The 27,697-nt window shown below is 41.4% G+C and overlaps 1 protein-coding gene across 1 annotated transcript; it reads right to left on the bottom strand.

The window, feature by feature from the left end:
- Positions 1-540: 540 nt before the first annotated feature.
- LOC129724010 (probable Ufm1-specific protease 1) lies at positions 541-26,878 on the bottom strand. The gene is made up of 3 exons (XM_055678590.1): positions 26,455-26,878; positions 26,228-26,392; positions 541-2,170 (listed from the first exon to the last, which is right to left on the bottom strand). The coding sequence occupies exons 2-3, from the start codon at positions 26,345-26,347 to the stop codon at positions 1,643-1,645; spliced, it is 648 nt and encodes a 215-aa protein (XP_055534565.1). The 5' UTR covers positions 26,348-26,392; positions 26,455-26,878; the 3' UTR covers positions 541-1,642.
- Between the last annotated feature and the right edge of the window lie 819 nt (positions 26,879-27,697).

The following is a 27,697-nucleotide window of genomic DNA, read 5'->3' as shown; positions in this document are numbered from 1 at the left end:
CTGTGTATAATAAACAGGATGTCGAGCTCAGAATCGGGATATAGCACCAAGGCTTTGCTCTACTAAATTAATAGTAACACATCGGACGCGTCTACCATGTTGGCAATCTCAACTAAACTAAAATATTGCATTCAATTCTATCCCTATAAATCATAAAAAAGATCGCATTTGACCATTAAAAGTGTTCCTGATTTCACTTTAATTCATTCGATTATTTGAGCGTACTTTTGTTAAGCTCAATCAGTAACAAGAATAACGCTTTCAAGTTCGAATCAATTTCGTCGTTCGAAAGGTGAACACAATCGTAAACATGCATATCAAGGCGTGAAATTTGACTACCCCAAACATAGAAGATTAATTTTCTGCCAGTTTTTTCGCTGTCTGCTGGGATAACCATTTTATAACAACTTTTTCGAATTATGTCAACTTCAATGATGTATCTACACGTCATTGTCAACTTCATTATTAGTTCAAAAAATCCCTCAAACTACGTCCATTACAGGTATGTTTGTTCGGATCAAAAAATCACTGCTCAAACGATTCTACATAGAAACAGTAATATGAAAAAACTTTTATCTCTTAATGACACAAATCAACAATATAGATATAATAAATATGATAAACCACGGAAAATTTTCTCTAGCAATTAAAATCACTTACTCCAATTATAATACAATCAGGTTTCCAATCAGGATAGAACGATTCCTCGGAAATTTTTTGCCAATCGAAATTTTCGTCCTCTTGCTTTTAGCGATCTCTTTTTTCCCTTTTTTTTTTCTTTGTTTCTTCCGTATAAAATAACCGTGAAATGAACCGAAGAGAATATTGAGTTACAAAAAAAAGATTCCAATCGGCAGTGTCTGTGAGAGTGTGAGTACAGTTGTTTGTTCTTTTGAGAGCATGCAGTAGAAAGTTTTAGAAAAATTGAACGTTGAAGATCCGCGGAACGCAGGTCCTCCGAATGTCTACGTAGATGCTTGAGAGAACGATATGGCATTTCGAGTATAATGATCGATTCTTTATGATATTTGGGTATGGCTACACAATCGTAACTTTTTCGCGCAGCACGATTGACTACGTCAGTGGATTATGAATATGATTTACGGCTGAATCGTTCGGCTCTAGTGAAAATATGAGCCCTATGATATCCAGTTGCACTCACTCCGTGCTAATACAATCTATTAGGTGAAATGCAGCTAATTTTAATAGTCCAAAACATGCATTAGCTATTTCATTTTTGTTTTAAAAATATTTTGCTAATTAACCCGTTTGCTAAATTTCACTATAGATGCGCTTTCTACTTAATCTCACATCAGCGTAGCTTGCTGCTGCACGTTGGGCTGGTAATAGGCTAATAGGCGTTAGTTTTAAATGCTCTTGTGCATGGTTGTGAACGGGGTTCTGTAAACTTGTACACTGATCGGTTCTAGAACTATTCAATTCCAACGCTACCGTATTGAGCATTGATATAATCGCCACATACATTTAACACATTATGAGTTCTACAACCGAATAAAACCGTGTTTGCCACAAATTCGAATTGGTCAAGATTTTGTTTTCTCGAAATTTTCTGGTGGTACATATAAATGTGCGAACGTTTCAGTGCATACCGGGGTAACGTTTAACGCTTCTCTAACGCAGCTTATAGAGCGTCCTTACTTTTTAACACCGGAAGGCAAATATTGTAGAAGGAGCTATCTACGAACTCATCCACTTTCTGCCACTTGACGTAATTTTTCGTGTACAGTTCTTCTTTGGTTTTAATTTTACCGACAAAGTGGGGATCGACCACAAGCAGATAGACGTCCTGATCGGCGCTGATATGGATGCCGGCGATTCCTTTGGAGGCCGCGTCCATGTCCCCACCCATCATTATCAGTCCCCCGTGGGTTTCGTAGTATTCCTTCAGCATGTCGCTGTGTTTCGCGATACTGTCCTTTTTCGAGATATGCACGACCTTGCAGGACACATCGAACAACGTATCGATCACGTAGATCGCTTCCAGGGTACCAATCCATTCGCGCGAACCGAAAAACCGCTCCGGTTTGTCTTTGATTTCGACCAGTGTTTGCTGGATGGTGGGGATGTTGGGCACCTTCTTGTCTAGACCATTCTTCTCGATTATCCAGGAGCAAATCGATTGCAGCGTCCGATATCCGCAGCCCCAGCCCTGAAAAATAGGGAAACGAATCATTAGTTTGTTTGTACAACTTATTATCATGAATAACTTAAAGATATAGGCATGGGCGCAACTACGGGGGGGGCTAGGGGGGGCTTCAGCAAGAAAACACCAAGAGGACTTCCGAAGAGGACTACCGGTTATCCCTTTCAGACCGAGCCCACACAATTGTGTAGGTGAAAAATAACGGATAACAAAACCTAAATCGGAACAATTCCTATATAAAAACACTTGCTTGCTCCGGTTTTTTATTTTTCGTAGCAGCTGCGATGTTGACACTAGCGTTTTGAACAATAAACCAATGAATAGGACGTTCAAAAAGCGAGAGAGAAGGTTTTGTTTGAGTCATCTTCTACCAACGCAATTATATGGGCCCGGTCGGAAAGGGTTATATCAGGGTTTTGTAGTTTTTTGTATTGAAGCAGTCATGTCCGATCAGCACTGTGATTGGTGCGTACGTATGTAATGTCTGAGAAGAACGGGCCGTCGATGAGAACGTGGTCAATTGTTTTGCTGTACGTTTGTCGAGGAAAGAAGGGACTTTGGACTGCCAGCCCGTGGGAAGCTGCGAAGTTGATGCATAGCTGGCCGTTGTCGTTCGTCACGATGTACAGGCTGTGCGGGCCGATCACCGGCTTATATAAGTCTTTCCTTCCGTTCATGTCCCCAATGACGATCTTGATGTCTCTACGCGAGCAGCTATCGTAAAGTTTCTCCAGCTGTGCGTAGAACGTTTCTTTCTCTGCATCAGGTCTTCCTTCGTGAGGGCAGTGCACATTGGGAATAGTGTAGTTGTAGAACCAGCCTTTTATTCTCAACAAACATAACCTGTCGCTGATTGCCTGCCACTTCATCACACGACTCTGCATCCTACACAGCACTATAAAACCGCTACCAAGCTCATTGGTTGTGCCACCGCTTTGGTGGTACTGTGCCTTGCGGTCACAAATCCACCGTTCCTTCTCTCTTTTCAGGCAAAGCTCCTGGAGCGCAACGAAGTGGCGGGGTTCTAGCTGATCCAGCAGAATCCAGTCGACATCCGGGGCGTTGAGCGATCTACTGTTACTGTAGCCGGCCCTGGTCGATCCCTAGCTTGCGGGCAGCTTAAGCGCCACTCCGAAACGGAGACTGCCCACCTAGATTAGTTTTGCCCGGTTGAGACTCCCCTAAAGGGTCGTTCCAAAGAATATACCAAAAAAAAGGAATCAGGATCGGACCAGATGGCTACACAAAGTTCGGTCACCAAAAACGGGTCGACACCCTTTTATCCCCCAGCAGAAATCTTCAACACCATCTATTCTCTCAGAGAGTTTGCGGTGAGAAACCACCCGCACTATAATTTCTCATCACGGGTAATGCCGCTATTTACCACCAGAGATCGTACGCAATCTGGAAGAAAAGCTTTGCCGACCATTCGAATCTCGCCACGCGGAAGACGAAACTATCACAAACGGAAAACGAACCAAAATGACGTGAAACACTAGAACCGGACTTAAACCTTGCGGGAGCATTACATAAACAAAACTACAACACTATCTGCGTGAAACAAACTCCATATATTATTATTGAAGAACAGGTTTGTATTTAAATCGAGCAAGCATGCTTTTATATTATAATTTCATTGTATGTGTGTAACTTATCGTCTAGACTAAGCTCCTATTGTGTGCGTTTTTTCTCTCTCTATCTCTAGTGCTCATTGACCCATGTGCTTTTCAAGTTTCGATCAGCTGCTCCAGAATGGATATTTGCAGTGACGTCCTGCGGTGCGAGCAAATGGCTAGCTACCCGGGATTTAGATTTGTTGAGTGGGGCGATCAAAAATTCTGAAACGCGTGCACGCTATTTCGGCCTCCACTCAACTGCAAAAATCATGGGCGCGGCTTCGATTCCGGCCAGTGCGACTAATAGTCGATTATTGGGAAATCACAATTAAATTGTGGGGTCCTTCATGGACGCGCCCACCGCTCTCGAGAGTAAATTGGAACGACTCACCAATAGATTGCTGTGTGCTGCTGCTGATGCTGATGTTGGTCGTTGGCGTGTTAAACTGCTGCTGCTGGCGATCACATTAGGCCAACGCGGTCGATCGGCACACGCCGATTTGGATGATGGAAATAATTCACTGCATAGTGCCGCTTTCCGGGATCCCTCGACCGGAAACGGCCACTAGCCTCACCGGAGGACTTTTGTCTATCCGATGCTGGTCACGTGGGCAGATAAAGTGCGATCTGCGAGTGTCCCGCGCGATGAAACGGCTGCCGGGAAAAATTTCGTCCTGGGGGAAAACGGTACGCGTTGCGTCTTTCGCTGTCCTGCTCTCGCTCGTTCGGCTGTGGGTGAGAGTGCGCAGCCCTGTGGCTTTCTACTTTGCACACAATTTCAAAACGCACTATTCGCACTGAATAAATCTCAATTAGACTTCACTTGGTAACGAGCCTATTGTACATTAACAAAAATTAATTAGAAAACGCGGACAACAGACTTTCAACGCGACACTTCCAAATTTCTTGACGATCTAGGACGAAATGAACAATCATTATTAGTCCTCAGATAAGGGAAGGTGATTTCGTACGAATTAACAGGAAGTACGTAATTTCCCGCAAATCTCGTCGTGAATATTCGGAAATCTACAATTCTGCTGGTTGTTTCATTTTGGCTGCCGTCATTGGGCCCTATCTGTCCCTCTCCAACCATTTTTTGGCAATTCTATATGGAAACTACTTCGGGTTTCTCAACCGCCTAATCTAGAGATGCACATTCTCGGAGAGACGCGTGCGCTAGGGTGTTGCGACAGATACGACAAACTACGGTTGTCTACATCTTGGCGCAACACAATTGTGTTGATCGATTATAAATTAATTCTAAACAAATTCTTGAAATACTATGACCGCTACATTACATGTACCGAGCTTCTTATCGTCGTCCTTATTTCGTCGGCTGGGTCATTGCCTATTGTTCCGGTTCGTTTTGAATTTTTGATTCTTCGTAGTATTTTTAGTAGGGCTACGATGCCTAGTCTCGCGACGGGGCTGCCGCCATAGGTGTAGCTGGCGGGACACCGCATTTCATAGTTCAGTCGTTCGGTCCGGATCAGTTGCTGTTTGAGCCTGTGGGGTTCAGACAAGCTGCTCTCTAAAGAGAACAACTACCCCTTTCCTGTCAGCATACGACCAAGTTCCCACTGGTTCACCGGTTTTCCCTTGGTTGCTCGTATCACAGTCGGAAACACGTGGAGGTAGGAATAGGGCATTATGCCTTGAGCCACACTGGGGTCTATTTTATTCCAGCTAGTACGGGTGTGCTGTAAAAAAGCACTGCCCAGCCATTTACCAAACCTGGCTCTCCTCAATATCAAATCAGTGTTGCTGAAAGAGGTTGGCGCTGACGCTGTGTTCAAGATATTCAGTACATCTTCGGAGATTCTAACCCGAAGTGTTTTTTTCTGCTGTTACGACACTATTTTAAGCGTTATTAAATAAGCATATTAAAACTCCTTTTTCTGTTTTTCAAAATTACATACAAGAAAACTAGCTCCCCCCTAGAAATTTTCCTTAGTTGCGCCCATGGATATAGGTATGTAGTTTTGAATACAATCGTAACGAACCGTATCGGATAAACTAATTAGCTTCTTATAAAGCTTTAATTAGTATCGTCTCTTTTGTGCTTATCAAACTGTCAATATTTGGTCTCTTTGTCCCAAAAACTAAGCTATCCGGTTTTGGCTGATGTATTTTGAACTGATTACGAAAAGAAACAAGATAGACAAGATTGATTCGTCAATGTTGGTGTAAAACTAGTTTCGAGCATTTTGAACCAGTTTAACTTAATATGCAACGTTTGAAAACGGGAAAAGTTTTGTGTAGGCAGATGTCTTTTTCTAATATCAATATTTTGGAAATGATAATATTGTCAACAATAGCAAAATTAGAAGTGATGAAATGCATTTACGAATCAACCTATTTATCCTGGGATTATGCTGGTTTTTATGAAACTTTACGTGCAAATTACATTTACTTTCGATACTATTCCATAATCAAGCCACAATTTTGCTGTTGAGTGTTAATAACTTTGTTGACCTGAAAACAAGAGCAATTAGCGTACATGGTAATTTAATACAGGCAAAACTTCAAACCAATAAACACTTAAGAAACTAAAAACAATCAACATTTACAATGGAATCCAAGTACTTTGACTTTTACATAAGATAAAAGATAAGATTACTTGGAGAAAATCAACTTTGCTTAAACTACAAACAGCAATTGGTCTTCGAAAAAAAACGCTATTTTATCTTGTAGAGAATTTTGTTTTTTTTTTTTTGTGTGAAGTGTATTTATATTGGGTTGGGGAAAAGGAAATGTCGTATTTTGTCAATAGATGGCAACACTTAAACATATCTTGTGCTATACTTATCATGTCGGGTCATACTATACGGCTATTTAGAGACGACAATCTGTGCTACAAGTGACGTTTTGACAGTGTTGTGATCGTACGTTTCAGTCTCCAGTTATAGCGCGCCAGAGATGGAGTACACCAAGCAAGTAATTCGTCATGTTTTACGTGTTTACTTCCTGAGAGGTAAAAATGCAACGAAGGCGGCCAAGGTACGATGCTGGCCTCGTAGGTTCGATTCTCGGTCTGGGAGAGACTGTTAGTGTCAGTAGGATCGTAACGCTAGCCTCGCAATTGTCCTGTACACTAAACAGTCGGCTGAGAAGTCTGTGTATAAAAAAACAGAAGGTCGAATTCCGAATCGGAATGTAGCACCAAGGCCACAGCGCACAGCGTTGGTTTGATCGATTTCGTTCTGGTGTAGTGGCAGCGAAGGTACACCCCGTACTGGTAGGCCAATCGTCATAGAAGCCGATAAAATCGTGGAAATCATCCAAGTAGACCGGCATGTGGGCATTCGCTCGATTGGCCAGGAACTGGGTATAGATCATAAAACTGTTTGGAACCATTTGCAGAAGATTGGATTCCAAAAAAAGCTGCATGTTTGGGTGCCATACGAGTTGACGCATAAAAATTTTGTTCTGGCCACACTGGTCATGTTTCTGCCGCGTCGCTGCATGTTTAGTGGAATAAGCCAGAAATGTCAGAAGGTGAAGGAGTTGAAATGACAGAAGGAAAGTTTTAGAGGATAGGATATTGTAAACAAAAAGATATTGTAAAAAGCAGGAAGGTAAAAGAGACTCTGGCGTGGTTTAATGTCGTTTTCGTTTTTGCGGTGTAGCTACCCCGCGGACTACACTTTGTCCTATCACTGTTTTTTTTTTACATTTTCCGGACTATCCCGGATTACCCTTTTTCTGTCCCGGACAGTCTGAGCAAGAAACAGAGTGCAGTTTTGAAGACACCTACACATTCACACGTATGTGTCAAAATCAAAAAAAAATGTGTCAAAATCGGTATGCTTTGATTATCGTTCTTCGCGTGTCAAACATCAGGTTGGATTTTATTTAATTTATTTTGTTATTTTGTCATTTTTCAGTAAATTGGCAAATTTTTTGTACAGTAGCACAAACGCGATAAAAGACAATGGCGATAATGACCAAAACAAAAGTGACAGCTACCTCTGGTATTACGGACACCATTGCAACTGCTCGGAAAGTGTTTTTCTTTCAGCTGCAAAGCGTAGTCCGGGATAGTCCTGCCATAGAAACGAATTCGACATAAGATAGAATTTACGGGAAATTAGTAGCAAATTTGAGAGTTAAAGTTAAGTTCGGAAAGATAGATCAGTTGGAAGTGAAAGAGAGTGTTGCAGTAAGCCGATTAACCGATATTTAATTGTATTTTTAATTACAGTCGGTGGTGATAATTCAGGCAGTTTATGGTTAGGAAATTCGCATGTAAGGAAAAACTAGATTTGTAAGCTAATTTTGTTTGTTTGAGTTCATCGATTAAATAAAACCTATTTTAGTTGAAGCTGTTTAAAGTGAAACTGCTGTGCGAAACTGGTTTTACTTGTCTTGGCCGAAAACGTGAAACCCAAAAAAACTTCAAAAATCTATTTCGGAGAACATAACCTGTGAGGATACGCTCATCACTTTCCAAAGACGAGAGGTGTCTGTTTTGCCCCGGAAAACAGAGGATGAATCTGTCGATATCGACTGGGTCCAATGTCCGGAGTGCAGAAAATGTGTGAATTTTTCTTGCGCAGGTGTGGATCAGGAGGTAGCCAATACGGATTGGTACTGTCCGCGATGCGATAGATCTGCTGATCAACCGTTGAAGGTACCGGAGGCAGGAAAGAAGCGAGCGAAGAAATCTGGCTCGAAGAGCGATGCAGGATCTGAGCAAGGGGCTGGTTGCGTCATAGGTTCGACTGAGCAGCAGTCGGAAGAGGAACAGCGAATGAGGCAGGATTTTGCGAAACAGATCAAGGCCCGGAAGATACAGCTCGCTAGAAAGAAGGCTTTGTACGAAGAACAAATGCAGCAAGAACGGGAAATGCGTGAACAGGAGCTACAGTTCCAACGAGAAATGGAAGAGCAGCAGTTGGAGCACGAGCAAAAAATGTTGGAATGCCAACTGGCTGCGGAACGAAATTTCGTTAAAAGGCGGGATACGATTCGGAAGCAGTTAGAATGTAGTATTCAGCGAGTCAACGCTTTGAAAAAGTAAGAGGAGGCGGATGGGAGAAAAAGCGATGGTGCTCTGGGTTCTGTACCGGATGTAATCCAAGATCTTAGGAACCTTTTTGGGAAACCAGAGAAGCTGCTCAAGACCCTGTTGGCGAAGGTAAGGAATGCACCGGCACCGAGAGCGGATCGCTTGGAAACATTCATCAACTTCGGAATTACTGTAAAGCAGCTGTGCGATCATCTCGAGGCTGCTCGCTTAACCTTAACAACCCGATGCTGGTATCGGAGTTAGTCGATAAGCTGCCGCCAAGTTACAAGCTGGATTGGGTCCGGTATAAGCGGAACAAGGTAGACAGTCCACTTCGTATGTTCACAAACTTTACGAACGAGATCGTGTCTGGCGTGTCCGAGGTTACGGAGTTTGCTATGCTGTCGGTGAACGATCATGCGCGGTCTAATAGAGGTAATCCAAAGATGAAGGAGTTTGTGCACATTCACGACTCAGAGAAGCGTAATGACGGTTATAAGAATGACATAGTCGGAAAGGTGTGTTGGATCTGTAAACGGCCAGATCATCTGATCAAGTCATGCGAATGGTTCAGGGTCATGCGAATGGTTCAGGGGGAGCGGCTGAGGGAAATTGAGAGGCAGAAGCAATGTGGGCTATGCCTTAATAAACACGGTAATGGGCGATGCGTGTCGTGTGTGGTAGCCAAGCAGTTGAGAGCGAAGGGTACGCTAGAGCCCCTGATCGTCACTTGGACGGGTAATGTCATCCGTTACGAGAACAGGTCCAGATAGGTGGAATTACAGATATCTGCGGAAGGCTCGAAGGAGAAGTTTCCGCTGTTCAATACTAGGACGGTTTCGGAGTCGCAGTTGCCGAAGCAAAACGTACGGCTTGCGGAAGTGGCGAAACGGTATAAGCATTTGGCTGGAGTACCGACTAAGGATTATCCGTCGGAGCTGCTCAAGATTCTTATAGGTTTAGACAACCTTTATCTATTCGCGCCATTGGAGTCACGCATCGGTAAGCCGAGTAAACCTATCGCAGTAAGGAAAAACGGAAGGCTAGTATCCACACATATCTAAATCTGCATTCAGTAGCACGAGTGAGCAACCAAGAGCTGTACGCCCTTATTCGGAAACAATACGAGATAGATGATACAGCGTTTACACCGTTCACCGCGCCAGAACCGGTTGAAAGGAAACGAGAAATTCTCGAAACGACTACGAGATGGGTGGGCGATCGTTTCGAAACAGGGTTGCAGTGGCGAAAAGATGGGCGATGGTTTCCTGACAGCTATCCGATGGTCGTGCGGAGGATGAGGGCACTCGAACGAAAGCTGGAGAAAAATCCTGCCCTGAAGCAGAACGTCTGCCAGCAGATCGTGGACTACCAAAAGAAGGGCTACGCTCATAAAATAACTGCGGAAGAGATCGTAGAAAGTCCAAGCTCGACGGTGTGGTATCTACCGATGAACGTGGTGATAAATCCACGGAATCCTGGTAAAGGACGCCTGGTTTGGGACGCAGCAACGTCCGTAGGAGGTATTTCGCTAAACTCAGCATTACTGAAGGGCCCGGATAATGCTGGTACCGCTTCCCAAAGTTGTTTGTGGGTTCCGACAAGGTCCGGTGGCTTTCGGGGGGGACATCCAGGAGATGTATCATCCGTTAAAAATCCGGGCTTAAGATAAACAAGCGCTGCGCTTCATGTTTGGAAGTGACTCAACTGGAGCACCGCAAGTATACGTAATGGACGTGGCAACCTTCGGTGCAACGTGTTCGCCATGTTCAGCGCAGTTCGTTAAAAATCAAAACGCGAAACAGTTCGAAAAAGAGTTCCCAGAAGCGGCAGCGGTAGTGCAGACACAGCAGTGCAATTCAGTCGAGACAGAGGCACGGAGTACGAGCGTGGTTTTAGGGATTGTTTGGGAACCGGTGGATGATAGTTTTTGTTTCGCTACCGCTTCAAATACGGATTTCCTCAGAATCCTCGATGGCGAGGAACATCCGACGAAACGGGCGGTTCTCAGCTTTGTGATGGCTCAATTTGATCTCATGGGGTTCCTCACACCGATTACCGTATGTGGAAAAATGTTGGTCCAGGATCTTTGGAGAAATGGCTGTGAATGGGATGCTAGGATCGTTGAAGTATCGTTCCAGTAATGGCTGCGCTGGATACAGATGATGCGAAACGTTGGGTCGTTGAAGCTGCCAAGGAGTTATTTTGGAGGTGCAAAGTCTAACGAAATAACGAATCTGCAGTTGCACGTATTCGCTGATACCAGCGAGACAGCGTACGAGTGTGTAGCGTATTTCAGAGCGATCGTGAAAGGAGAAGTAAGGTGTGCGTTGGTCATGAGTCGATCTAAGGTGGCACCACTGAACCAGTTCTCGATCCCACGACTAGAGCTTCCGGCTGCTGTTTTGGGAGCACGGTTGTCGCGGGCTGTGCTCGAGAACCACAACATGGTTATTGGGAAAATTGTTTACTGGATCGATGCGAGCGTAGTGCTATTGTGGATTCGATCTGATCAGCGAAGGTACAGACAGTTCGTGGGGTTCCGGATTGGTGAGATTTTTACTCTGACGAGGTTGACCGATTGGCGCTGAGTACCGACTAGAGTTAACGTTGCAGACCAGCTTACGAAGTGGGGCAAGGATCCGGATATGCATCCTAACAGTTCGTGGGTTCGCAGACCAGCATTTCTGTACCAAAGTGAAGAAGGGTGGCCAAAAAGAGAACTGCCGCCGGCAAACACAACAGAGGAAATGAGAATCCATCTATTGCTGCATTAGGTGAAAGGATCGGATGTTCTCGTGGATCTTGGCCACTTCTCTAAATGGACGGTGTTAGTACGAACTATGGCGTGCGTACTTCGTTTCGTGTCGAACTGTAAAAGAAATGTTGCCGGGTTGCCGATTGAGCTACTGCGTGCAACGAACAAGCAGGCGAAGGTACTGAAGTTAAGAAAAGGTGCGTCGATCAGGCGGCCGCTTCAGCAAAGCGAGTACCAACAAGCGGAACTATTTTTGTTAAAAATAGCGCAGGTGGAAAACTTCATCGATGAACTGACGGTACTGAAACGAAACAGGGATTGCCCGACAAATCAGTGGATAACCATCGAAAGGTCTAGTCCGCTGTACAAACTGACTCCGTTGCTCGATGGGAGTGGCTTGATCCGCATGGAGGGACGAGTTGAGCGAGCATACTTTCTTCCGTTTGATCTACGTTTTCCAGCGATACTGCCGAACGATCATAGAATAATTGGATGGTTGTTCAACATTATCACGAAAAGAGTGGACACGGATACCGCCAGGCGGTGAAAAACGTGCTGAGGCAATTGTACTACATTCCACACGTGGATGCGGTTGTGCGGAAAGTATCGTATTCATTCGTTTGGTGCAAGGTTCATCGTAGTCGGCTTCAAGTTCCGCGTATGGCTCCGCTGCCGGTGCAGAGACTCACGCCAAACCTTCGGCCGTTTAGCTTCGTTCGAGTTGATTATTTGGGACCGTTTGATGTGACTGTTGGGCGCAGAACGGAGAAACGGTGGATCGCGCGGTGCATTTGGAAGTGGCACACGGGTTGACTCCTCAGTCGTGCCTAATGGCAGTATATCGGTTCGTGGGTCGTCGTGGTTGGCCGTGCGAATTCTTCTCCGATAACGGAACCAATCTGCGAGGAGCTAGCAAAGAAGTGCTAGAAGATGTTCGGAGAATAGGAGACGACTGCGCCGATCAAATTACGAACGCGCGTACAAGGTGGACGTTTAATCCGCCAGCAACACCCCATATGGGAGGCGTATGGGAGCGTCTTGTACGTTCAGTGAAGGAGATGTTGACGGCTCTTGACGACGGCAGGCGGGTAACGGACGAGATTCTGCAAACAACTATTGTCGAGGCGGAGGACATAATAAATTCTCGTCCGCTCACCTACGTTTCACAGCAGACAGAGGAAGCTGAAGCACTCACCCCGAACCACTTTTTGAGGGGTATCTCACCGAACCAGCCTTGTGCAGCTTCTCCAGTCGTACTCACAGCAAAAGCACTTCGGGACGCGTTTCAGCGTTCGCAGCAGTTAGCCAACGTGATGTGGGAGCACTGGATAAAGGAGTATGTCTTCTTGCTAAGTCAGAGGACAAAATGGAAATGGGTGGAAGGTAACAGCCGAAAGTGCTGGATTCGAGGAGTGGTGGAGGAACCCATCGTGTCCGGTGACGGACGAATTCGCCAGGCATGGGTGCGAACGAAAAGCGGAAGGTTTAAGCGAGCGACAGCAAAACTGGCTGTGATGGAGATTCAAGAAGGTAACTCTGAGCCGGAAAGCTCTCCCGGGACAGGGTTACGGGCCGGGGAATGTTGTGGCCACACTGGTCATGTTTCTGCCGCGTCGCTGCATGTTTAGTGTAAAAGGCAGAAATGTCAGAAGGAGAAGGAGTTGAAATGACAGAATGAAAGTTTTAGAGCATAGAAGCATAGAAAGTTGTAAACAAATAGATACTGTAAAAAGCAGGAAGGTAAAAGAGATTCTGGCGTGGTTTAAGATAGAATTTACGGGAAATTAGTAGCAAATTTGAGAGTTAAAGTAAAGTTCGGAAAGATAGATCAGTTGGAAGTGAAAGAGAGTGTTGCAGTAAGCGAATATAGATGGGAGAAGTGTTACCGATATTTAATTGTATTTTAATTACAGTCGGTGGTGATAATTCAGGCAGTTTATGGTTGAGAAATTCGCATGCAAGGAAAAACTAGATTTGTAAGCTAAATTTGTTTGTTTGAGTTGATCGATTAAATAAAACCTATTTTAGTTGAAGCTGTTTAAATTGAAACTGCTGTGCGAAACTGGTTTTACTTGTCTTGGCCGAAAACGTGAAACCCAACAAATTTCTTAAACCGAATCAACGCCTGCGATGCAATGCTGAAACGGAACGAACTCGACCCATTTTTGAAGCGGATGGTGACTGGTGATGAAAAGTGGATCACGTACGACAACCTCAAGTGAAAAAAAATCGTGGTCGAAGTGCGGTGAACCGGTCCAACCCATTGCCAAGCCCGGATTGACGGCCAAAAGGTTTTGCTGTGTGTTTGGTGAGATTGGAAGGGAATCATCCACTATGAGCTGCTCAACTATGGGCAGACCCTCAATTCGGTTGTCTGTTGTGAGCATGTCGACCGTTTGAAGCAGGCGATTGACCACAAGCGGCCAGAATTGATCATTAGGAATGGTGCTGTTTTCCACCACGACAACGCTCGGCCTTACACACCTTAAATGACCCTCCAGCTACAGGAGCTCGGATGGGATGTCCTATTGCACCCACCGTATAGTCCTTCCTAATGACCAAGTATTGTGAATCTGCCGGGGATTCCATTGTTGACAACAGGTAATTTATTTTTATATTCCAAGCTACCGACCTCATAGGACTAATTATTTTCAAATTTCACGACGGACTTCCGTTTCAACCCGGACACAAAGCCGGATGAAAAGGGGTAGTCTGAGCCACCTCGGCTCCACCCAATCGCTACAGGACGGTGACGGAAGAAACTGCTAAGCCAAGGCTACTCACGGGATGAGCTTAGTTTGTCAGCCAGTTGACCAGTCAAACCGCGGTCGACTGAGAGTGTAACTAAGCACAAGTGCTTAGTAAGCAGCAACACGATGCAAAAAGTGCTGTTCTTCCTCTAGTGTTCGTTGTCGGTAGTTAGATCAACTAACCGCCGCACTGATTCACGAACCGTAGGTTGATCAACAGACACGGTAAATTGATCTATTGCAATTTTGTTGAACAGATATATCAATTTTGTTCCCATTACAGAATACATCCAACGGGATTAGTTGCCATATCAGTAGATGTCCAAACGACCAATGGCAAACATGAAATTCTATCTACAGGTCACTGATCATCGGCTGTGATATCAACGCACACTACAGGGTTTTGGGCAGCTCGGATGTGAACACAAGGGGTGAGTACCTGTCTGAATACCTTACTTATAACAACGTAAGTGTATGCGATATGTAAGGAACAAACCCTCTTTCCCTCATGCTGTAAGACAATAGGTCTAAGATCTCACTCTCTGGGTACATAGCCTGGATAAGGGAGAATTTTCTGAAACTTTTTAGAACTCGAAAATGTCCTATCATAAAAATAAACATAGAATAAATAGACATCCTTTCATTGCTTTTACAATTATGTAAGAGCTTCCAAAGTTTGCTGGTATTCCTCCTTTTGATAACATCTCGAAACCATGTTTCCTCGCAGCCGCTAGCATTGAGTATTGAGTCATAAGATGAATTATCAAATGCTTCTTCTATATCAAGAAAACCAGGAGGTGTAATTTGTTTTGCTGCAAAAGACTTTTTTAGTTTTGTAACAATAGTATGAAGTGCTGTTACAAACGATTAACCCTTCTGATATGCCAATTGATATTTGCTAAGGAAAGTTTTAGCAAAATATGATGACTAGTTGTGCTCAACGATTTTTTTTTTTCACTATTTTGAGATAAGCTGATGCCTGTTCGTTTTATTCGGTTGTGGATAAAATAAACCTGTACTTGTCGCCACACTCCCGGAATAAAACCTAAAATTTGGCTTAAGTGAAAGAGTTGTGCTGCCTATAATCACATATCAGTCCCACCTTAATTTTCATCATGTTGATTAAACAACGCGTAAAGCTATATTCATTGCTTAAGTTATTTCAGTTGTTGAGCGTGGTTTATTCCCATATTTTCGAGATAATATAATGAGATAGAGATTTACCATAACTTCTCTATAAAAACGACAAGAATGCAGGTGGAATTGGTATGCGATTATAGGCAGTGTGTTAAAATAGGTAGTAGTACAGAATAAATTCTGTCACTAACAGGTAGAAATAGCATACTTAGCTACTCAATTTAACTCGAAGTAAACTAAGTATCAGCACAAAAATCCTCACTGTTCCAGGGTTGTTAATACGATGGATTATCGTCGATAATCGTCATCGCCGATACCGATAACGTCTGCTATCGTTATTGACGATGACGATAGCGTCTTCAAACATTATCGTTATCGGCGATTACGATATCCACCAGACGTTATCAGCTCAATAACGTCTCTTGCTATGTTAAAGCAAGTGCACTGGTGACTGGATTTCGGTTGCTAAAACTGGTTTAAAAATCAACAAAATAACCGCACCGAGCGTTGCTATTTACTCTTGGAAAATAACAACTCATCGAAGTGAAAATTCTCGGGTGGCAACGAGTTCATAAGTTTGGCTATGTAATAGCAACGAGCCGATCCATTGCTATTGGACCAAATGCTGCTTTGTTTTGTGTTGCTATCCAAGACAGCAGCCAAAGTGTAATGAAATAGTGAGTTTGTTTATCAGACGTTATTGGTTCGATACCGTCTAGTAGCTATCGTCCTTGGCATGACGCTAATGTCTGAAGATGTTAACGTCATCGTCGATAACGATAACAGACAGTATCGTCATCGACGTTTACGATAGGTTATCGTTTAACAACCTTGCACTGTTCCGCTCTTTATCTTTTTACTGTTTTGACGTTGACTAACGTCTATATCGAAGTTAGGCCCCTGAATTTAAAAATCTAGTAATTCAACCAGGGAAAACCAGAGAAAAGTGGTCAGGTTTTGAGCACTTATTTTGCAGTCATCTATAATCAGGTTTTCGAGGTTTTGGCATCAATCGATCAGAAATTCTTTTACGGTTAAATTTATGTAACAAAAACAAACTATTGTTTGAGATACACTATTGAAAAATTGGTAATTAATATCGATTGTCTAAATCATACCGCGCAGCCAATCACTACCTCTCTTCCCAAGCACAGTCGACACTAACGGATACAATCGATCTGACTTTGTTGTTATTGTTGTTGTCACTTTCTGTTTCCGATGTTTATGCTGCTGCTAGCGGAAAAAACCTTGCAAATATGCATCTTTTTGTTGGTGTTAATTTTACGACAGCGGCCGGCGCCCCATCATTCTGATTCCAAAACCGCACCAGTGACATGCGGACGCTAGGTGATAGCAGCTGAAAGGAGGAAATACAAAATAGTACCGGTCATCTCGTGCCGGTTTCACCCGTAATGCTGGTGGCTTTAGTAGTAAATGGCTACTGCAAAACACTTAAATGGCTGGAATTCTGGACGGACTAACCAGGAAACTATAATCGGCAACTGGCACCTTTTGGTGCCTCTAAATTTTGTTACAGAAGCGGCAAATTGAATTTTCTGTTTTACCAAATGATGCTGCTAGCGGAAAAAACCTTGCAAAAATGCATGTTTGTGTTGGTGTTAATATTATGACAGCGGCCGGCGCAGCTTTCAAGAAACATTTGTCTCTTCCATTCCATAATTTGCGTAGCCCATCCCTCTTTTAATTTATCTGACGAAGCCTTGGTATAAAACGTACCGTTCGAACATTTCACCCCATCAGTTTCATTACTAAACCGTACCGGCTACATACGGACGCTATCTCGAAAGAATTCTGGACGGACTGACCAAAAACATGGATATATTCGGCACCTGGCCCCTTTTGGTGCCTCGAAATTTTGTTACAGAAGCGGCTAATTGAATTTTCTGTTTTATTACAAAATGCTGCTGCTAGCGGAAAAAACCTTGCAAATATGCATCTTTTTGTTGGTGTTAATTTTACGACAGCGGCCGGCGCCCCATCATTCTGATTCCAAAACCGCACCAGTGACATGCGGACGCTAGGTGATAGCAGCTGAAAGGAGGAAATACAATATAGTACCGGTCATCTCGTGCCGGTTTCACCCGTAATGCTGGTGGCTTTAGTAGTAAATGGCTACTGCAAAACACTTAAATGGCTGGAATTCTGAACGGACTAACCAGGAAACTATAATCGGCAACTGGCACCTTTTGGTGCCTCTAAATTTTGTTACAGAAGCGGCAAATTGAATTTTCTGTTTTACCAAATGATGCTGCTAGCGGAAAAAACCTTGCAAAAATGCATGTTTGTGTTGGTGTTAATATTATGACAGCGGCCGGCGCAGCTTTCAAGAAACATTTGTCTCTTCCATTCCATAATTTGCGTAGCCCATCCCTCTTTTAATTTATCTGACGAAGCCTTGGTATAAAACGTACCGTTCGAACATTTCACCCCATCAGTTTCATTACTAAACCGTACCGGCTACATACGGACGCTATCTCGAAAGAATTCTGGACGGACTGACCAAAAACATGGATATATTCGGCACCTGGCCCCTTTTGGTGCCTCGAAATTTTGTTACAGAAGCGGCTAATTGAATTTTCTGTTTTATTACAAAATGCTGCTGCTAGCGGAAAAAACCTTGCAAATATGCATCTTTTTGTTGGTGTTAATTTTACGACAGCGGCCGGCGCCCCATCATTCTGATTCCAAAACCGCACCAGTGACATGCGGACGCTAGGTGATAGCAGCTGAAAGGAGGAAATACAATATAGTACCGGTCATCTCGTGCCGGTTTCACCCGTAATGCTGGTGGCTTTAGTAGTAAATGGCTACTGCAAAACACTTAAATGGCTGGAATTCTGGACGGACTAACCAGGAAACTATAATCGGCAACTGGCACCTTTTGGTGCCTCTAAATTTTGTTACAGAAGCGGCAATTGAATTTTCTGTTTTACCAAATGATGCTGCTAGCGGAAAAAACCTTGCAAAAATGCATGTTTGTGTTGGTGTTAATATTATGACAGCGGCCGGCGCAGCTTTCAAGAAACATTTGTCTCTTCCATTCCATAATTTGCGTAGCCCATCCCTCTTTTAATTTATCTGACGAAGCCTTGGTATAAAACGTACCGTTCGAACATTTCACCCCATCAGTTTCATTACTAAACCGTACCGGCTACATACGGACGCTATCTTGAAAGAATTCTGGACGGACTGACCAAAAACATGGATATATTCGGCACCTGGCCCCTTTTGGTGCCTCGAAATTTTGTTACAGAAGCGGCTAATTGAATTTACTGTTTTATTACAAAATGCTGCTGCTAGCGGAAAAAACCTTGCAAATATGCATCTTTTTGTTGGTGTTAATTTTACGACAGCGGCCGGCGCCCCATCATTCTGATTCCAAAACCGCACCAGTGACATGCGGACGCTAGGTGATAGCAGCTGAAAGGAGGAAATACAAAATAATACCGGTCATCTCGTGCCGGTTTCACCCGTAATGCTGGTGGCTTTAGTAGTAAATGGCTACTGCAAAACACTTAAATGGCTGGAATTCTGGACGGACTAACCAGGAAACTATAATCGGCAACTGGCACCTTTTGGTGCCTCGAAATTTTGGTACAGAAGCGGCTAATTGAATTTTCTGTTTTACCAAATGCTGCTGCTAGCGGAAAAAAACCTTGCAAAAATGCATGTTTGTGTTGGTGTTAATATTACGACAGCGGCCGGCGCAGCTTTCAAGAAACATTTGTCTCTGCCATTTCATCATCTATGTAGCCCATCCCTCTTTTAATTTATCTGACGAAGCCTTGGTATAAAACGTATCGTTCGAACATTTCACCCCATCAGTTTCATTATTAAACCGTACCGGATACATACGGACGCTCGGAGGAAAAACAAAATAGTACCGGTCATCTCGTGCCGGTTTGATCCGTGATGCTGGTGGCTACTGCAAAGTACTAAAATGGCTGGAATTCTGGACGGAAACCAGTAAACAAGAAATCGGCAACTGGCACCTTTTGGTGCCTCGCAGTTTTATAATAGAAGCGGTTAGTTGAATTTTATGTTTTACAATTGCTGTTGCTAGCGGAAAAAAAACCTTGCAAAAATGCATGTTCATGTTGATGTTAATTTCACGACAGCGCTAGGTGTTAGCAGCTGAAAGGAGGAAAGACAAAATAGTACCGGTCATCTCGTGCCGGTTTCACCCGTTATGCTGGTGGCTGTTAGTAATAAATAGCTACTGCAAAATACTAAAATGGCTGGAATTCTGGACGAAAATAATCGGAAACTGGTATCTTTTGGAGCCTCGAAATTTTGTTACAGAAGTTTTGTAAAAGAAGCGTTGCAATTCCCTATACTATTTGCTTCAATGGAATATTTTTTTTTTTAAGAATACGGTAGTCAACGTCATGCGGTCGTGTCTTGAATACCACCCTCCTACTTTTTTATCTTTTAAAGAAAACCGGCCTTAACAAATACTCGGCGTTTTTGTTACGTTATACTAGGCTCTGCTTTTCGGGGCTTTTTCTCCAGCGAGGTTCAATTTTTTTCGGAAGTCATCCTTAGTCCTTAGCTGCTACTAAACCATTTAGTACCGACTTGAGGTACAGTATCGCAACTAGCTCTATTCCATCAATCGGCTCGAGCATCTTGTACGTTGTATACAGCATTCGTACCAGTTTCAAAAGACAATCACTTATGTCGCAGTAGCGCTTCTGTCCAGTGCCTTTAAGGTACACAAAAAAAGACTGATTGCTACTTGTTCAAAGTGAATGGATGTTATCGTAGCGTTGATCATGCAAACTTTCTTTTTTTTTACTTAAGAATGATTTTATGAGAATAATAATACTGATATCTTCTCTTGTGAAAACATAAATTCATTTTTCTGGCCCGGATTTGGGGTTTTCAAGAATAAAAGCAGAGTTATTCAATTACTAGAAAACTAAGTTCCCAAACCTAACTAAAGTCATATTCGCAAGTTGTTGCACTCGGCACTGGGCAGGTAGATACGTACCGTAAGATGTATCATGAATTGACAGAACTAGCAATTATTCAAGTATATCCCTAAGTGGTGTGAATTCCATCCCACGCTTAATAATTATCTCGTCAGACAGCGAGGCATAACAATCTAATTGCACGATCATTTAATCTGCACATGTGCGTTATTCAGCGGCTTCTCTTTATGTTCTGTCTATCTACGCGTCCGCAGATTAGAAACTACAGTACCGTTTCGATTTTAACATCCGCGGGCGTAAAAGTTTCCACTCAATCCGGTCTCGCTGCGGGTATAATAAGTGTCACTTTGCCGCGGCTTAATTAAATAGTTTCGATCAGAATGTATTAATCACGCAATCGGAACAGACACCAACAATTGCTGTTTTTTCCAGCTGAATCAAATTACACGGAATCATGATGGATGGATGCGTTCTAGCTGAATGTCACACAACTGACTGACGATGACGTACTGATTCGCTGTAACAATCCGGCAGCAGAAATTCTGTGGTTCAATAAGCAGCTGCATTTCTTGAAAATTGAACATTCTTCAAGTGAAACAGAAAAAAACCGTACCGGTTTCATTTTGCGGTAAAACCACAAAGGCATCATAGACAATATGCATCTTGTTTCTAGCATATATCAAGATGGCTTGACAAAATATTTTTTTTAACTCTTTTATCACCAATATTTAGTGGTTAATTTGTGAGTTCGAAATCCAATTTGTGGTAATTTGTGGTTAAGCGGTTTCCGAGAAATTTTCAAAAAACTGAGTCAAGCCATCTTGAAACATGATTTTGCTTCAAATGAATCGGACAACGATGATTTATACACCAATCGGAAGCTCATATTTTGTGGTTCACGAAAATGTAATTGTATGGTCATAATTACTAGTGTTTGTACAGAAATTTATGTTTTATTGTTCACGTAGTTCTACGTTTTGTTTATTTGTTGTTGACGCTGCTGGCCGCTAGTGGCGTTGGCTGTTTGTGGTGTTTGTCACTGCCACACTGAGCGTGGTTGGGGGAATATGGTAAATATCGAGATTCGGGGAACTAAGCACACTTGCTATTTCAGGTAGCCAAACAGGCGCAAAATGAATGTGTATTTTTTGGTAAAAAGGAAAGCAATCCAAATTCGACGGATTATCACTTTTTCATCACAGATTCTGAGAAATGTTTCGGAAATATTTAAACAAATGTTCAAATGAGTTGCCGGGATCCAACTTAACGTTGCTCTTCTAGTTTTTTTCCATGCATGTGTGCTAATTTATGAGTAAAGTAGTTAAGAAGATGTCTGCTGTCCGTGGGTCTGTTGAGCTACTAGTGGCACCGTCGGGAAAAACGTGCTGTTTTGCAAACAGAGGATTTGTCATGATTTTGAAAATTTGTAGAATCAACTTGAACCGGTTTTAAAATTAAAAAAAAAGAACTGAATAAAATCAACATGCATTGAACCCGAATGTATGTTTTTAAAATTGATTTGGTTTATTCAGAAAAAAAAAAAAACAAAATTGATTTAAAGCACTAGAATCAATAAGAATATGCTTAAACAAGTATTAAAAGCACATAAAAGTTTGGACACAGTGCAGAAAGTAAAAATAAATCTTAGGCGTTGAAAATAATAATTACACATTCAAAAATTATCAAATGTTTGTCAGAAATCTAAAATATACTGTCCATTGAAAGAAATTAAAAAAGTCAGCTCATAACCATCAACAGCAGAAGCGAAACATTCAACTAGGGAAATTCTTAATATTCATCTGGGCGTTAATAGATAGGAATGCATAAAATAAATAAGGCGGTAAGAAAAATGGAAAGGAATTGATTGAAATGAAGATAATCAAAAACTTCAAATTTTATCAAATTTTACTGAATAAGTAAGCTATCAAATTGGTTGTTAAACTAATTGAGCAAAATCGTGCCGAATGATCTGTAAATTCGCAACAATTTTATCGACCATATTGGAATGAAACTTTGCATACAGCTTAGCTAAGTTTGTATTTTTCACAGATGGAGAAAGTTTTCAGACCCATGAGATATTTTCATTTTTAAGCATTCTAAGCAACTTAGCTAGGAAACCGTTGTATGTACAGAAAAACTGTACTACTAGAGAATTACTATTGCCTTGTAAAAAACCCAAATTAATCCACCTAGCGGTCAGGCTCAGCCTTTCTCATTTGAACTTATTATTTGTAAAAATAGATTTACATGAATGCTTAAATCCAATAAAGGTATATTCACTCTTTGGGTTCTAAGGTATTGATGTTGTAATTGAAGTATAAAATATGAAATTTGAAGTAATGTTAGTGCTTAAGAAATAGCGAAATAAAAGAAATGACTCTTAATTTCGAACAATTTAATCACGAGTCATACCGGGAACGTTCAAATAGTACGATACCACATTTAAATCATGTTGAGGCCATATATATTGATCAAAGCGGGTATAGTGTTGAATATTCTTTGAATTTCTTTTCTTTCCAAAACCTTTGAACAACATATCAAATTGTTATGAAGTTTGTTATTTGTAAGTTTGAGAGATGACTCGTTTGTATGACACTAGTTATGTTCAAATAAATCGTGTAATACTTGAGATAATAGACTTCCGTTGTTTCAACAGTTTAATACATAACGGTTGCTTAAGTTTGATAACAATCAAATAAAAAGGGAACGTATAGAGCAGCCAAACTTTGAAACCACGTGTTCAATCATTCATCAGTAAACCCTTAACTAGCCCGTTCATCTGATATCAATATTGTTCAAATCGGTTGTATAGTTTCTAAGATAATTAAGTTTCGTGATTTTCACATTTCGATACATCACAGACGAAGTTACAGTCCGATTACAGCAAAATTCAATAGCGTGTTATGAGGCAGCTAGACCTTTCATTTGACACTGATTTTGTGGAAATCGGGTCAGTCATCTCTGAGAAAAGTGAGTGAGTCCAAGTAATCTTCGGAATATGTTCCTTTACATAGCTCACATTTTTAAACATAACAGGAAAGTAATAGTCCGATTGTAAAACAAATCAAAAGGGTCTTATGGGGCAACTAGACCTTCCATTTGACACTGATTTTATGAAAATTGGCTCAGCCATCTTTGAGAAACATGAGTGAGATTAAACAGTCTTCAGAACACGTTTCTTTCCATAACTTTTGAACCACAAATTCAATCTTTATAAAATTCAAAAGTTAAGGGTTTTTCAGCTAGCCCCTTCATTTGAAACTAATTTTGTTCAAATCGCTGGTGTGGTTTTAGAGATAATTATGTTTCATGCTTTTTACATTTTGATACATAACCTCTAAACTATAAATCCGATTACAATAAAAATCAATAGGGTCTTATATGGCAACTTGACCTTTCATTTGCAATTAATTTTATTGAAATCGGTTTAGCCATCTGTGAGAAAATTGAGTGAGATTGAGAGAGCGTTACACACACACATACACACATATACAGAAAATGCTCAGCTCGTCGAACTGAGTCGAGTGATATACGACATTCGGCCCTTTTGAGCACTTTTATACCTTTAGTTTTCGCAGTGATTGCTACACCTTTCTAGGAGAAAGGCAAAATGTGAAATGTTAGAAATGACTTTTAATTTTAACTTCAATCCCGAGCAAGACCGCAAACATTGAAATAGTACAATATCAAATTTAAATGACGTTGAGGCCACATATTTTGATCGTAGCTATGGTTTTGAGCAGTCTGCGGGTTAGGTTTCTTTCTATAACTTTCAAACCACATGTTTAAACATTATGAAATTCATTGTTTAAGGGTTTAAAAGCTCATAAATTTGAATTCAATTATGTTCATAGCTTCTGAGATATAGGAGCGATTTACACATTCCGACGCAGCGCCAAAACTAAAAATTTGATTACTATGAAATTCAATAGCAACCTGAGCGGCAAATAGACCCTTCATTTGACACCAAGATAGAAAGAATCGGTCAGACCATCTCTGAGAGAAGTGAGTGCGAAAAAAAGGTTAACATACACACGTACACACCCACACTCACACAAATATTTACACCTATACATGCATACATGCAGAAAATGCTCGATGCGTCGAACTAAGTCGAGTAGTATATGACATTCGGCCATTTGGATCACTTGTCTACCTTTTAATTAGCCAGTGATCGTTAGGAGAAAGTCAACATGATAACTTTCATTATGTGATTTCACATTTTTATGAACAACGGACAAAGTAACAATCCCATTACAATGAAATTCAATAGCAACCTATAGGGCAACTAGACCTTCCATTTGACACTAATTTTGTGAAAATCGGTTCAGCCATCTCTGAGAAAAATGAGTGAGTTTAAACAACCTCAGGATAACTATTCTTTACATAACTTTTGAACTATATGTTCAATCATAATAAAATTTAAAAGTTAAGGGTTTTTAGACAGCCCGATCATTTGAAACCAGTTTAATTGAAATCGGTTATGTGGTTTCTGAGATATTGATGTTTCGTGATTTTTACATTTTGCTACATAACCTCTAAACTAAAAATCCGATTACAATGAATTTCAATAGCAACCTATGGCGCAACTAGACCTTTCATTTGCAATTAATTCTATGAAAATCGGTCCAGCCATCTCTGAGAAAAGTGAGTGAGAAAAAAAACACACACACATACACATACATACATACATACAGAAAATGCTCAGTTCGTCGAATGGGGTCGAGTGATATATGACATTCGGCCATTGGGACCACTTTTATACCTTTGGTTTTTCCAGTGATTGCTATACCTTTCTAGGAGAAAGGCAAAAATATACACCGTTAAGAAAAAAAATTATGACTCAAAGAAATTGAAAATTCAAACTAAATTTCCATTTAAATAAAAAACCAGAATTAATGCACCTAGTGGTGCAGAAACCTTTGTTATACTTACTAGTCAGTAAACCATAAATCTATACCAATGTAAAAATTTAAATCGAACAATAATGATATTTAACATATTTCCCACACGCACGCTCAGTATAGCAGTGACAAACACCGCAAACAGCCAACGCCACCAGCGGCCAGCAGCGTCAACAACAAATAAACATAACGTAGAACTACGTGAACAATATAACACAAATTTCTGTACAAGCACTAGTAATTATGACCCTAAAACTACATTTTCGTAAACCACAAATTATGAGCTTTTGTTCGGTGTTTATATCATCGTTGTCCGATTTATTCGAAGAAAAATCATGTTTCAAGATGGCTTGACTCAGTTTTTTAAAATTTTCTCGAAAACCACTTAACCACAAATTGGATTCAGAACTCACAAATTAACCACTAAATATTGGTGATAAAAGAATTAAAGAAAAATATTTTGTCAAGCCATCATGATATATGCTTGTTTCTACGAACTCCATACAGACTGTAAACAATCTGCTCGATACATCGATTGTGGAACCATACCGCACTTAATGTCGAGAATGAACCTGTCTTGAAAATAGCGCCGCCAAACCGGAATCAAAGCTTTCCAATGGGAAATGACGTAAACCCAAAAAGCAATCTGATTCGCTTGCAGGCATATGGAGCTCAAGTACCAAAGTACGGCAAAAAAAAAACGATACGTAAATATGAACAATAAAGCATGCCTATAAATATAGAATTTCTACACGGTCTCTAGGCGTAACAATGTTTTTCTTTTTTGATACATTTTTGCCCTCGTTCATGTTGACGAAGGGAGCAAAATCAAATGCGCTATATATAGATATCCACGAAAGACAGACAATATTTTTAATGGAAGGAAATCTGGACCATTTGGAGAGGCCTGGAAAAATTAATCATATTCTCACCACATCCTGAAATCCGTCGCATCCGTAGTGATAGAAGTGATAGTTCCCTTTCATCAAGTAGGTGCTTCCGTCGGGTTTCGGGGGTTCGAGATTACTGTGGACATTTAGTAACAAGTCCATTTTTCCGCGATGTTTTTTTTCTGTTTTGGTTGAACCGTACGTTTTCTGGAAAGAATCGTTTTCTGTTGTTAGCAGGATGTTCACTAATCAAAAACACACTTTCGTACGGATCGATGCAGCAACCACTGCCCACTTCTCGAGGGCAACCACTTAGAGTGACAAACTGAATTGAGAACGGAAATTAGTCCAACTTTTTCAATTTCCACCACCAACCACAGTGTCTGCACGCTTGTAAGATTCTGACAAAACTGTTACGTACCGAGGGAATCTTTTTTTTTTTCTATCACTAGAATAAAACAAGTTGTTTACACAACGCACTCACATACACCACCGCCCTTTCTGTTGCTGTCGCTTGCAGTCATTTGCCTTTTTCTGCCTGCCGCTGTTAGTCGTATTCATTCACAGCGTTTATTGTACACACTGGAATGGATCACTGTGTCGCTGTCAACACCATTTGAGTATTAATAGCATTCATTGAGATCATCGAGAAAAGCTTTGGTCGTACACTGTCAAGCAACACGCAAGCACTGAAAAATGAATGCTGAAAGAGGAAGCGAAAAGGCCAGCGAACGTACAAGAAATCAAAACAAAACTGATCGATAGGGATCGTTTGCAAGTTATGTAAAGAACCTGAAAAAGACAACTTTCTTACAGTCACTAAAACAAATCTCAATGATTGAACAAATACAATATAAACATTGGAATAGAATAATAAAATTGCTTTAGCGTTATTTTCGAATAAGCCCTACGTTATCCAACGAATGAACCAACCATCAACAAACAGAAAAATATGAATGAACAGACCCGTCAATGAACGTCAATTGTCAGTGAACCGTACTTCAGCGCCATACAGACGGCGGTCAACAACACCGAGCACTCTTTACGACTTATACGTGGCAGTTATCAAGTAGGGCTGTAGAGACTGATTTTTCATCGTTGGACAATGGCAGTTTGGGTCGGATATGGCCGGGCTAGTAATCCTTACTATATTTGAGATTGCAGTAGACATCAGTCGCCGACTTTGACATCAGTAAAAATCTCCCCGTTCCTAATCAACTAGTATTTCCTTCTATAAGCCTAAAACCGTTTGATGTCCTGAAAACAAGTTTTTGGAACAGTTAGTAATTTATTTTAACAATGTAATTGAAACTGATGTCTTTAAGGTAAACGGGCTCTAATCAAGGCATTTTTTTGCTTCGGCTCTTATGTCTGTAAATGAAAGAATGGCTAACTAGATCAACAAACAAATATTTTTTGCGGCGATAAATTATTTGAAAAAGTATGAATTTAACATTATTTCACTGCAGGTACGTAAATAGTATCTGGTGTAATGATGTTTATCCGAAAAAA

This window comes from Wyeomyia smithii, chromosome 2 (genome assembly GCF_029784165.1).
Source record: "Wyeomyia smithii strain HCP4-BCI-WySm-NY-G18 chromosome 2, ASM2978416v1, whole genome shotgun sequence".
NCBI classification, from domain to species: domain Eukaryota; kingdom Metazoa; phylum Arthropoda; class Insecta; order Diptera; family Culicidae; genus Wyeomyia; species Wyeomyia smithii.
Note: the sequence above shows the minus strand (reverse complement) of the source record. Positions and strands in the feature narration are given on the sequence as shown.